The sequence below is a fragment of the Diaphorina citri genome, unplaced genomic scaffold, assembly GCF_000475195.1.
Source record: "Diaphorina citri unplaced genomic scaffold, Diaci psyllid genome assembly version 1.1 scaffold233, whole genome shotgun sequence".
NCBI lineage: Eukaryota > Metazoa > Arthropoda > Insecta > Hemiptera > Psyllidae > Diaphorina > Diaphorina citri.
The window spans coordinates 116,078-130,503 of record NW_007377670.1 but is presented as its reverse complement, the minus strand read 5'-3'; the positions used below and the strand labels follow the sequence as shown (position 1 = coordinate 130,503).

The following is a 14,426-nucleotide window of genomic DNA, read 5'->3' as shown; positions in this document are numbered from 1 at the left end:
AGAAATCAATTGGATATAAGTCAACTTTCCAAAATTCACGAGACGATTATTATTAAGGAGCTCGGTAGCACTCTGCCCCGCCAAGTCAAAGCAGTTTAAAACTTTGAACGCGCTACTAAGAGATATCAAGCGTGCCGGGAGGCGTGAAGGTCAAGAGTTCGAAGCGCCGCCCGGCCTATATTAACACGTTATATCTACATTATCTAAGACTAGGTATAGGAAACTTTGTGAATCTTCATATAAAGAGTACTAAGAGATATCAAGCGTGCCGGGAGGCGTGAAGGTCAAGAGTTCGAAGCGCCGCCCGGCCTATATTAACACGTTATATCTACATTATCGAAGACTAGGTATAGGTAACTTTGTGAATCTTCATATAAAGAGTATAGGGATGGTGACATTATCTGCCTCACAAAAGTCACAATCCCTACACTCTTGATGTATTTATCTATTATATACCCCTGCTTTCTTGCTGTCATTTGCTGTCATTAAGACCAGCTGGTCATAATGGCTGGATGCTGGATTACAGTAGGCAGTCCAGCTACAAGCCTCGTGTATCGAGTAAACACCATTGGCCTCTTGTAACAGTCCAGTCCAGTTGGACAAAATGCATTTATGTACAGCTGACCATTGACTGGCTGACGATTGAACCAACTGGGCCCTAATAGTCCTAATCTCCTGATACACAATCCCTACACTCTTGATGTATTTATCTATTATATACCCCTGCTTCCTTGCTGTCATTTTGATAAGACCAGCTGGTCATAATGGCTGAATGCTGGATTACAGTAGTCAGTCTAGCTACAAGCCTCGTGTATCGAGTAAATACCATTGGCCTCTTGTAACAGTCCACTCAAGTTGGACAAAATGCATTTATGTACAGCTGACCATTGACTGGCTGACGATTGAACCAACTGGGCCCTAATAGTCCTAATCTCCTGATACAAAGGTTCCCGAGCATACTTACATCTAGCAACATCAAGGCAGGATTGGTCAGTAGTTCACACGCTATGTTGGCTCTCTTCTTTTCCCCTCCAGAGAGTCCTCGTTTCATATAATCTCCTATGACTGAAATTCAAACAGAAACAGGCGTGAGATTAGCTTGGAAAATGAATAGATCATCCCTAAAGGGTAGTTCACACGCTATGTTGGCTCTCTTCTTTTCCCCTCCAGAGAGTCCTCGTTTCATATAATCTCCTATGACTGAAATTTAAACAGAGACAGGCGTGAGATTAGCTTGGAAAATGAATAGATCATCCCTAAAGGGTATTTAGCTAACAAGGGTAAACTTTTAACTTGACTGTGTATCTTCTAAGGTTTTTGGTCACGGGGGTTTTACCCTCCATTTGGCGACAAGCTTCTCACCTCCTCACATTGAAGTCACCCAGCCCAACACGATTGCCTAGAGACCTAGATGGTCACTTTACCCTCCATTTGGCGACAAGCTTCTCACCTCCTCACATTGAAGTCACCCAGCCCAACACGATTGCCTAGAGACCTAGATGGTCACCCATTCGGATATCAACCACACGCAACGTTTCTAACTTCAGTGAAGAGAACTGATGTATTCAACTTGTTATCGCTGTTGACAGCTGTGGTATCTTTGTATTGTTTAGTCTTTAGTCAACACTTAATTTAGCTAACAAGGGTAAACTTTTAACTTGACTGTGTATCTTCTAAGGTTTTTGGTCACGGGGGTTTTACCCTCCATTTGGCGACAAATTTCTCACCTCCTCACATTGAAGTCACCCAGCCCAACACGATTGCCTAGAGACCTAGATGGTCACCCATTCGGATACCAACCACACGCAACGTTTCTAACTTCAGTGATCCATTGAGAACTGATGTATTCAACTTGTTATCGCTGTTGACAGCTGTGATATCTTTGTATTGTTTAGTCAACACTTATTATTTATAAGAACCCCAATTTTCACTTGGTTAACTCTTCCTGAAAACTCAGGAGTAACCCTTTCAATCTGTTCCCTAGATCCTATCTGCTTACTTGTATGTTGACAGTTAGCCAAGTCTAGGACATTGATGATATGATCTACATAGGTCATTTTCTGTTCTCTACTCAGTGAGTCTGGTAATCTCAATAGTGCAGAGTACTGGAATCAAAACAATGGGGCATGGATTAGTAAGGGAATCTTATATTATAAGAACAACTGTTTTAGCAGAAATTTCAAGTTGCAATATTCCAATCTCTTCTATTATATTTTTACTCGATTATATCTAGAAAATATTAGTTTTAATATGACCTCAGATTTGGATTTTTCCCAACTTTTTACATAGGAATCGACCACTTATTTATAATTTTTACCCATTTGCAACTGCTCCATTATGAAGAAAACATTTGTATGAACGCCTGGTTTTAGTTTTCGTATATGCAATGTGCAATGATCGTCACACACTTCGTTCCTACGAGATTTTTCCTCCTCCTCCTCCTCCTCCTCCTCCTTTAGGATTCTTTATGTACGAACGCGTCTCAAAATAAATCAAATTCTAATATTATTCAACGCTATAGGTAGGTACCTAATTATTTTCTTTTTTATATTATTTTTCGCTTTAAAGTTTAAACTTAACTGAACCGAAAAAAAAGAGGAAAAAAAATAAGAGAGGGAAAGGGAGAAAAGATCAAAATGAGAGAGCAAATTTATAGCGATTTTTTCTCTCCCCTTTCTCTTTTTTACGTATTTCCTACCTAGAGCTACATTTGTAGGGGAGGAAAGGGATAAAAGGGGAGTAAAAACGGGATAAAATCTTCCAGATAGATTTTTCCGCTTACGTGTTTATTTTTTAATGCCCGAATAAATTTTGGAAAAAAATTGGAGAGTAAAAAGGAAGAGATTTGGAAAGTGTAGGTATGCTAGTGAAAGAGAGAGAGAGGAGAAAGATAGAGAGAGGAGGGAAAAGAGAGAGAGCACGAGAAAGAAAAAAAGAGAACAGAGATGGAGAGAGAGAGAGAGAGAAAGATGAAAGGAGCCGCTTACGTGTTTATTTTTTAATGCCCGAATAAATTTTGGAAAAAAATTGGAGAGTAAAAAGGAAGAGATTTGGAAAGTGTAGGTATACTAGTGAAAGAGAGAGAAAGAGAGAGAGAGAGAGGAGAAAGATAGAGAGAGGAGGGAAAAGAGAGAGAGCACGAGAAAGAAAAAAAGAGAACAGAGATAGAGAGAGAGAGAGAGAGAGAAAGATGAAAAGAGAGAGAGAGATAAAAGAGGAATAATTCAAACGATTGAATATGTAAATAATTATTATCTTCAGGCTGGATGCAGCATCATTATCAAAGTGACTAAAGTACCTACCATAAGCTCCTAAACTTTTATTCTTTCCGACATTTTAGAATATTAGTACTTGCTGTACTTGCCTCTTTAACACCCTGTTACTCTCGGGGCTGTACTCCAGAAAGCCACTATCTATTAAGGGCACTTGTGTCTGAAAAGTAGAGTACTTAGATTGTCAAAGTCCATTGGTTTGTAGAATGTGATACTTGTCTATTGGTTTCTTGTACCGTACCGTTTTGAGGGCAACTTTCTACAGATCTTGTAGCGTCGAGAGTTTTGGATGTTGTAGAAATCCAAATAGTTTCATTTATTCAAATCAGTTTCTCCTCGTCCTTGCTAATATCAAGATCATAATGCTATGGGTCTCTTCGGTGCCCCATGCTTTTATCTTGAGGGATTTCAATTCTTCTACCTCCTAGCAGGAGAAGAGATTCTATCGTTTTGAACTGAATAATTGATTAGTGGAGAGAGAGAGAGAGAGGAAGAGAGAGAGAGAGAGAGAGAGAGAGAGAGAGAGAGATAGAGAGAGAGGCAGAGGGAGGTTTCAAAGGATTGTTTAAACATACATATTTAAAAAAAAAATTTGTAGGTAGGTAGTATTATTTATTTGGTTAATTATCCAATTATTATAAGAGATACATAGATAAATCTAATAAATAATAAATCATGCTTGTAAATAAATAAATAATACATCATAATTTATTTACCTTTGAGTAGCTGCTGTAATCGAGTAGGGACCAGTGGTGGCATTTACTAGTATAAAAAGACTGTTCATAGCCAGCCTAGTTAGCTTTGTTGGTAGCGCGTCTGCCTTGTAAGCGCTAGGCCGCGGGTTCGATTCCCGCACGGGGCGAATTTTATCCTGATGGGATAATGTTCGACGGAACGGCTGGCTTTCTCCTATCCTATCTTCCTTCTCTCTTCGATTTCGGGACGATAAGACCATAGCAGTTACAGTTTTCTCTGTCAAACCTCTTTAATCCAAATAGTTTCATTTATTCAAATCAGTTTCTCCTCGTCCTTGCTAATATCAAGATCATAATGCTATAGGTCTCTTCGGTACCCCATGCTTTTATCTTGAGGGATTTCAATTCTTCTACCTCCTAGCAGGAGAAGAGATTCTATCGTTTTGAACTGAATAATTGATTAGTGGAGATGCCAAAACTTCCACCAATGTAAGTTCAGTTGTGTGTGGTAATATCCGGATGTGATCTCCTGGGCATCAATTATTACGTGTTGCTGGCCCTACCCAGACTGGGATCTGGGTGATGTTATTGCTGGAGGAGAGTATAATTGATTAGTGGAGATGCCAAAACTTCCACCAATGTAAGTTCAGTTGTGTGTGGTAATATCCGGATGTGATCTCCTGGGCATCAATAAATTATTACGTGTTGCTGGCCTTACCCAGACTGGGATCTGGGTGATGTTATTGCTGGAGGAGAGTATTGAAGTTACCTTGGTCGCCACAAGCTAGTCATTCAAAGGTCCCGGAATATATCATTACCACAATCTATAAACATTACCCAATGGAGGAGAGTATTGAAGTTACCTTGGTCGCCACAAGCTAGTCATACAGAAGGTCCCGGAATATATCATTCCCACAATCTATAAACATTAAACATTACCCATATCCGGGAGGAGAGTATTGAAGTTACCTTGGTCGCCACAAGCTAGTCATACAGAAGGTCCCGGAATATATCATTCCCACAATCTATAAACATTACCCATATCCCATATTATCCCGTATATCAACATTTCAACTGGTTACTTTCTAACGCTCAATCACCCTCAGTGGGAACTTGTCTCTTAATCCTCGTCACTGAAGAGGGTATTCTGTTTCTGCTCACCATACCCCGCGGACCAAACTGCATAATAGCTTTCTAATCGTTTTGCCCGGTTACTTTCTTGTGACTAGTAATCTCAATGTCAAAATGTAGGTATTCTCTGGTACTCCCTTTCCTGTTCGAGCACGCTGAGCTTTGCAAGTTGCAACAGTCAAGTGGGTAAGGTATCTTCTTAAGAGGAGGTCCATGAGAGGAGAAATGGCTCTTCTCTCGTATACCTACAATGAAAATAGTACAGAAAATGGTCCTTCCTATACATATAGATCAGCTCATATCTTCTTAAGAGGAGGTCCATGAGAGGAGAAATGGCTCTTCTCTCGTATACCTACAATGAAAATAGTACAGAAAATGGTCCTTCCTTTAAAGATCACCTCAGCATAAACAATGGATTTGGTTCAGGAAATAATGGGGCTATATTTGGCAAGAGCTCATTTTGTACAAAGAACTTACTCATATTTAGGTAGATGTAGATGCTGTTCAATGATAACTATCAGGATTTGAGTAATCAGAACACAGGAAAGAGTCCTCCCATTTACAATATGAAAGTCTTGTCGTTTGTTTTGATTTGGTAGTGGTAAGCATATTGATGCAGGATGTACTTGGCACTTGTGACTTGATAACTTGATTCCAATTGTAGTGGCGATGGCGTTTGGAAATAATATAGAGAAAGTAGCCCAAGTCCTATTTGAAGAAGAAACAACACCTGATCTCTTAACCACTAAAAATGTCTTTCCTGCGAACTAGACACTTTTATGGAAAATACTAAACACATATTATAAAGATTAGAGCAAGATTTGTGAGAAAACTTGTCCTAAAGAATGCAATGAATTGACTCGGTCTGTGATCAACATTCAAGAATTCAAGATTCCAATTTTGGCATGGCGATTGGTATTGGATATTGCCGTTGGTAAATTCTATCTAACTCTTGCTTTTACCAACATAGAGGTACCTACTTTTATTTTTTTCAAAACATAAATTCTTGACTTACGCAAAGTCGTGCTCGTTTATTTATAGAATTCACAATTTAAATTTACCTACTATATCTATCTAACTCTTGCTTTTACCAACATAGAGGTACCTACTTTTATTTTTTCAAAACATAAATTCTTGACTTACGCAAAGTCGTGCTCATTTATTTTTAGAATTCACAATTTAAATTTACCTACTATGGGATTAGAAATTCTTGCTGGAGTTTATTTTTGAAACGTCTTGCTATCTAGGATCTTGACAGTCCTGTGGCTCAATTGGAGAGTTTATGACCTTATTTGTGGCGAATGTTTCATTAGAAGCCTATGAATAACATCATGGTATTGAGTTGTTCAAGGACGTTCCTAGCTAGGTGATTGGATGTCAGAGACATGACAGCTCTATAACATCAGATAACTCAAAGTTCATTTTTGGGAAGCTCAACTTTCATTGACGAGAAAACCTTTTACATTTAAAGTGCTTTGGACGAATCTATTATCTACAGATTCTAATACGGATACGACCCATCAGCTATAGCACCTATAGTTCATAAAATACAGAGGTAACTAATCCATTGGGTTGACGAGAAAACCTTTTACATTTAAAGTGCTTTGGACGAATCTATTATCTACAGATTCTAATACGGATACGACCCATCAGCTATAGCGCCTATAGTTCATAAAATACAGAGGTAACTAATCCATTGGGGAAAAAAACTAGGTCCTTAACAAAGGCAACATGACCCGGTTTGAACTCTGAAGAAAAACGAGAACGCACGACGCTCGAGGACAGGAAAATAAATAAGCTTTTCCCGAGCACAATTATATCAGACTAAGCCAGAGCTCAAGTTTCCATTCTCCAGGGTCACTGAGGAAAGAAAAGTGGACGAGGTACGATTCCATCAGATTAAATATTTACTGAGTATTGTGGAAAATGTCCTTGCCTTGAAACGAAAGTTCATTAGCACGGTGATGCGATTCCATCAGATTAAATATTTACTGAGTATTGTGGAAAATGTCCTTGCCTTGAAACGAAAGTTCATTAGCACGGTGATGGTGTAAACTACAGACAGTAGAGTAGTGTGTAGTATACCATAGTCGGGAAAACATAGGTTTGAATAAAAACAGTATCTTTAGGATGGGGTTTGGTAATTTTCGTTGAAAACTTGGGGAGTAAGGCTTCTTATGTAGGTAAAAAGGGCAAAATGTGCGTCTATGTAGATTGCAAACTGCACTTCACAGTATAATAGCTCTGAACTTTCTAAAGAGTAAATCGGGAAATGGGAATCTACAATTAATGCAAATATGTGTTCGTATACAATATTATTGCAGCGATAAAAAATAAAACACAAATAAATCTAGAAATTAAATTGCTGGTTGAGAATGTACAAGTGCATTAGGAACAACTTGGCAATCGCCACAGTAGTCACCCAACCAGTCCAGGAGTCATTTCATGTCGTGGCTCCACATCATTTACGTTGTCCATTTCTGCAAGTGGGGCATGCAAGTGTCGCCCGAACCATATAACCAAAGTAACTACCAAACCATCTCACACTGCAACTCTGAACTATTCTATGTAGATGTGTAAGTTTATTTTGTGTGTTGTATATCAAAGGTTAAAATATTGTCCTCAGGTAATTATGCTCCGCGAAATGGAAGCATATCGAAAAAACTTTGCCTCTGCAGGAAGTCGAGCTCGGACCTCCTGCATTCTAAGCCAGTGTATTGCCCACTAGGCTACGAGGGTTGCTAGTGTACTAAACATGAGGTATCTCAGGATAAGATACAGTCCAGGAGTCATTTCATGTCGTGGCTCCACATCATTTACGTTGTCCATTTCTGCAAGTGGGGCATGCAAGTGTCGCCCGAACCATAATATAACCAAAGTAACTACCAAACCATCTCACACTGCAACTCTCAACTATTCTATGTACAGTTGTAAGTTTATTTTCTGTTTTGTATATCAAAGGTTCAACTATTGTCCTCAGGTAATTTTGCACCGCAAGACGCAAGCACATCAATGTCGAAAATACTTTGACCCTGCAGGAAGTCGAGCTCGGACCTCCTGCATTCTAAGCCAGTGTATTGTCCACTAGGCTACGGGGGCTGTTAGTGTACTAAACATGAGGTATCTCAGGATAAGATATGTAGGTAGATTAAATATAATTAGCTCAACACAACGGTTAGGTTTGGATCATTGACTTCAACTTTCCTTGAACCCACCATCAGGATAATGATCATTATTACTGCTTGGAATAAACTACGCACCATAAAAAACTGACATCTTCATGGCCAAATTAGAAAGCTTCCACTCTATCTTAATAATCATAAAATAATGGTGCTGTTGTTCTTTTTTATTGTTCATTGAATTTCCGTTACAAAGCAACATGGAAAATAAAGTACAAACCAAGAACCCAATTTCTTGAATAAAGAATGGGTTAGTGGTCATCGAACCTCAGAGATTTCTCAATGACACTATGGAAATAATTGTTAAAGTTGAGGAGAGTATGGGTTAGTATTTGTGTTTTTATGATTTGAAGGTTGTACAATATGACTGTTATGACTGTAGAATAGATTACAAACATGACCCATGACAACCTAGTCTTTACTGCTGGGAAAACAGAACTGAGTATTTTATTAATGACCTCTTGAAAAATCTAGAGAATAATAATTACAAATCAGACAAGAAAATCACGAACTAACAAAACCTACTTATCTAGGTTTATTTCACAGTCTAGAGAATAATAATTACAAATCAGACAAGAAAATCACGAACTAACAAAACCTAGGTACTTATCTAGGTTTATTTCACATAGATATACCTACTTATTGTTTGGTGTGAAATTACCTACAATGTTCCTGAAATAACTAATCCGCAATATTGTAGAAATCAAATATCTTCTTACCGTTTGAAAGCGAAAATTCAAGTCAAAGAGATTGAAAGTTCTGAAAGTATCCACATCAAGATACTTACACTATCTTTAAAAAGTAAAAGTATTCCGCAAAGTACCTAAACTCACCAAAGTATGAAATGTTTGTAGCATGAAGAGGCACTGCCAATGTCTACCTATTCGTCATGTGACAGCTGGTTCAAGTCAGACATCAGACGGAGAAGTAGAAGTCAGACCAGACAACTAGACATGTGAACTAATATGTCATGCAATTATCTGAGCAAACAATATTGCAGGCGAAAACAGAGAGAACCATGCAATAACGTATAAACAGAGCGTCGTTTATAATCAAGCAGAATACACAGGAATGTGAAACTAGATAACAAACTTGACACGAAGGTACATGAAATGGTAATACCCACTATAATTATTATGTTGATGCCAAAAAGTAGGACTATACAATTACAGAACAGAAACAAAGAAGCAATGAACTCAAAATCAGAGCGTCGTTTATAATCAAGCAGAATACACAGGAATGTGAAACTAGATAACAAACTTGACACGAAGGTACATGAAATGGTAATACCTACTATAATTATTATGTTGATGCCAAAAAGTAGGACTATACAATTACAGAACAGAAACAAAGAAGCAATGAACTCAAAACAATCTGTTTCAGGTTAGTAACTCAAACCATCAACAATTCAGTACAAACGACTCCAGCCTCATGGTAAACAACTACGTAGCCTAGTAAAATCTATCCATATTGGCCGAAGAATACGTAGGTACCTACATATAATGGTAGGTCATTGGTAGGTATACAAAGACCCTCACCCACAAGAAGGAAGACAAGGAAACTTAGGGCTACTGATTAATATATTTTAGGAAATTTGATAAAATAATCTGCTGATAAATAACCATCATTCTATTTTTGGCATCCGATCCTCAAGCATATCAGAAAATGTCTCGATACTGCTCGTACCTAGTTCCTGGATAAAATAAAATTACCTATGCACTTTAATCGTACAAAGGTGAATAAAATGTTTCCTGATATTGTATACACATGACTCAAAATTCAAAATGTTAAACATAAATAAATATGTGCCAGGGGTTCAAAATGCAAAGGTTCAAAAGGACAAAACGATCCATTACGAAATCGCTAACCTCATGGGAAGTAAATGCTCAAGATAAGAACCCCCTAGTTATACTATTCCTCTAGGATTCTATAAGGTCATCTTTGAGAATATACCTAAATAGAATATAATTATTAATGTTTATAAGAAACTTGTATAGGACTGAAACGTCCAATGAACTGAGCTTTGGTCTCATTTTTCCAAGAAAGATGACAACCTATTGACATAGAGTGTTGAAATATGAAATAAACTTTGATACTTGACAATCTCTTGCATTTAGATACCTAGTTGTCACAGTGTCACCTTAAAATAATAATTACAAATCAGACAAGAAAATCACGAACTAACAAAACCTAGGTACTTATCTAGGTTTATTTCACATAGATATACCTACTTACGAGTATTGTTTGGTGTGAAATTACCTACAATGTTCCTGAAATAACTAATCCGCAATATTGTAGAAATCAAATATCTTCTTACCGTTTGAAAGCGAAAATTCAAGTCAAAGAGATTGAAAGTATCCACATCAAGATACTTACACTCTCTTTAAAAAGTAAAAGTATTCCGCAAAGTACCTAAACTCACCAAAGTATGAAATGTTTGTAGCATGAAGAGGCACTGCCAATGTCTACCTATTCGTCATGTGACAGCTGGTTCAAGTAATCTGTTTCAGGTTAGTAACTCAAACCATCAACAATTCAGTACAAACGACTCCAGCCTCATGGTAAACAACTACGTAGCCTAGTAAATCTTCTTATATCATAAGAACAAGATCCATTCACATGTGAAAAAGCAATTTAAAGTTTCGACTCTCTTGGTATTGGGTGTAAAAATTATTGGAACCAGTCGTTGAACTTTACTTCTACTTGTTCCTTGTACCAAATTTTAAAAATAAATTGCTAGAGCAACATCCGGTAATTCGGACGCTTATGTGGCGTTTTTAGAGCAGATACTTTTATTAACTTTCTTGATACGAGTTGATGGTCTATGTGCTAGCGATTGCAAGCACAAACACCTTATAAGGGACAATCTCCTATATGAATGACTGACTGACTGACTGATGGTGATCTCTGGAAAATTATCTTCAATGTGAATACGAGTTGATGGTCTATGTGCTAGCGATTGCAAGCACAAACACCTTATAAGGGACAATCTCCTATATGAATGACTGACTGACTGACTCATGGTGATCTCTGAAAAATTCTCTTCAATGTGAAGTAGGTAAACTTATAAATTTGAAATTTCTTTAATCTGTTTCAGGTTAGTAAGTCAAACCATCAACAATTCAGTACAAACGACTCCAGCCTCATGGTAAACAACTACGTAGCCTGGTAAAATCTATCCATATTGGCCGAAGAATACGTAGGTACCTACATATAATGGTAGGTATACAAAGACCCTCACCCACAAGAAGGAAGACAACAACTAAACCTTGCTCTTGGGCTTATCGAACTATTTTTAACTCCAACAAAGTTCACAACATTAACAATAGGAAGAATGTTCATCGATTCGGACGCTTATGTGGCGTTTTTAGAGCAGATACTTTTATTAACTTTCTTGATACGAGTTGATGGTCTATGTGCTAGCGATTGCAATCACAAACACCTTATAAGGGACAATCTCCTATATGAATGACTGACTGATGGTGATCTCTGAAAAATTCTCTTCAATGTGAAGTAGGTAGGTAAACGGCATTTGATTGGTCAATTTTGACTTGAGACTGATCTAAGAACGATCATTCTTGTTCATAAATACGAGTGTTAGAGCTACTGATTAATATATTTTAGGAAATTTGATAAAATAATCTGCTGATAAATAACCATCATTCTATTTTTGACATCCGATCCTATCAGAAAATGTCTCGATACTGCTCGTACCTAGTTCCTGGATAAAATAAAATTACCTATGCACATTAATCGTACAAAGGTGAATAAAATGTTTCCTGATATTGTATACACATGACTCAAAATTCAAAATGTTAAACATAATGAATAGGTGCCAGGGGTTCAAAATGCAAAGGTTCAAAAGGCCAAAACGATCCATTACGAAATCGCTAACCTCATGGGAAGTAAATGCTCAAGATAAGAACCCCCTAGTTATACTATTCCTCTAGGATTCTATAAGGTCATCTTTGAGAATATAAATAGAATATAATTATTAATGTTTATAACAAACTTGTATAGGACTGAAAAGTCCAATGAACTGAGCTTTGGTCTCATTTTTCCAAGAAAGATGACAACCTATTGACATAGAATGTTGAAATATGAAATAAACTTTGATACTTGACAATCTCTTGCATTTAGATACCTAGTTGTGACAGTGTCACCTAAATGAAGTAAATGCTCAAGATAAGAACCCCCTAGTTATACTATTCCTCTAGGATTCTATAAGGTCATCTTTGAGAATATAAATAGAATATATTAATATTTATAACAAACTTGTATAGGACTGAAACGTCCAATGAACTGAGCTTTGGTCTCATTTTTCCAAGAATGATGACAACCTATATTGACAATCTCTTGCATTTAGATACCTAGTTGCCACAGTGCCACCTAAATAAACTTATAGAAGACAAAGTAATCAGTAATATGAAAATTTAAATGAGGAACTCACAGACACCTCCTTCCTTTGTGAAATTGTATTAATTATTTACATCACATTATTGAAGTAGGCAATTACGAGAGGTTTTTCATGGAGGACTAGAAGACTTTATCCTTGCCCAGATTTATTGACATTAATGGTCCTTCAGCAACTAGTGCTAATTAGACTACCTAATAATTTGAAGGTATAGACGGTATAGATGACAGATTCACACCTCCTTATAGTGAAGTTACAGTTCATAGTCAAATTTACGACCCGTATGAGTACATAGAAATAGTTGTCAGGTACTCCTATAGGAGTACTATAGGTATCTGGATGTATGAGGTACCCAGAATAACTGTTATTGTTCGCTGGGTTTGTTTTTCTTGATTATTATTTATTATTGGCTCAGAGATATGTAGTGGTTCATTTTTTGAATTGATAATGGTCTTACTATTACCTGGAGTAACCAGTGGCGGCCAGAGAAGAAAACGTTGTCAGGTACTCCTATAGGAGTACTATAGGTATCTGGATGTATGAGGTACCCAGAATAACTGTTATTGTTCGCTGGGTTTGTAAACCACAGAGAATGAAAGGATTAATGTCCTCGCTGTCTAATTGTGGAGTATTTTACAGATGATTGAGAAAAATGGACTTTTGTATCTTTTGAGTATTGACCTATGTTTTCCATCGATCTCTTATCACGCAATTGTGTTGTGTGTTGGGTGATTTGATCATTATGAAGTCAAGTGTACCCGTGGACACGTAGTATATGCATCATTATTTGGATTACATTTCCAAATATTTTATCAAAATGTAAATTTCTCATTTATTCACAAACATGTCAGAGGAGTTACGTTTCCATCAACGTTGCGCGTTGTCAGTAAATAAACTCTACTTTTTTCAAAAGCTGCTCGGCTTTTCCAGTTAAGGTTCGGTACCTACTACCTCTTGTCTCACCCTACCTTCAGAAGAGACGTATTCCTTTCATCATTCTTCTGCTTCTTTCAATTAACAATAGATCAATTTTGCTTTTTTTTATGTAGGTAGCTTTATTTTACTCCAGGAACTCTTCTACTCTTTGTTGTTATTGTACGGTCTGTTGACCAGTATTTCGCGAGGTTTGACCGTGTGTCGTCGACTTGGTACTATGTTCGACAAGGACACTGTGGTGGTGTTGTAGCAGATATAGGTACCTAGCTCTACCTTGTCAAGATTCTGGGGTTCTGGGTTGTTCTGCCTGGATTGTTTACATGTGCATGATTAGCATTATATGGCCTATCTGTTTTGTTTTTATTGCGCTCTCGTGTTGAGCTTGAGAATATTGAGAAGGACATTAAAAAAAAACAAAGACGTAATAATTTCAATTCAGTGAAAATTAAAGAAAATAGAAGAGATTGAAGGAGGGAAAAGTTGAAAAGAAATTGAGTAACTTGGTGTAAAAACTAATTTTAATTCGGTATTAGAAACTCATGTTGATCTGGTTTTCTGGTTCATCAATGTTTCTAATAGCGCACATTGCATATTCATAAGGCGTTCATAGGATTTCGAAAGATGTCTTTAGGATGTAACCCCTCTTTTAGAAAGAATACTCTGACTCCCAAAGTCTCACATAATATGTAAGTACCTACCATATATATGTATATATTTTTTTTTTCGTACTAGAGCAGAAATCTATCTCATAACAGTGATAAGTTTTCAGATGCTTTACCTATTATTATCTGCTTAATAA

General features: G+C 37.1%; 1 protein-coding gene across 1 annotated transcript in view; it reads right to left on the bottom strand.

Moving 5' to 3' along the window:
* LOC103506396 (ABC transporter G family member 9) overlaps positions 1-14,426 on the bottom strand; it is a 96,145-nt gene that overhangs the window by 5,570 nt on the left and 76,149 nt on the right. The window contains exons 4-5 of the mRNA XM_008470778.3: positions 2,000-2,105; positions 965-1,065 (exon numbers count right to left, since the gene is read on the bottom strand). Coding sequence (XP_008469000.2) covers positions 965-1,065; positions 2,000-2,105 — 207 coding nt within the window. The remainder of the gene's footprint in view (positions 1-964; positions 1,066-1,999; positions 2,106-14,426) is intronic.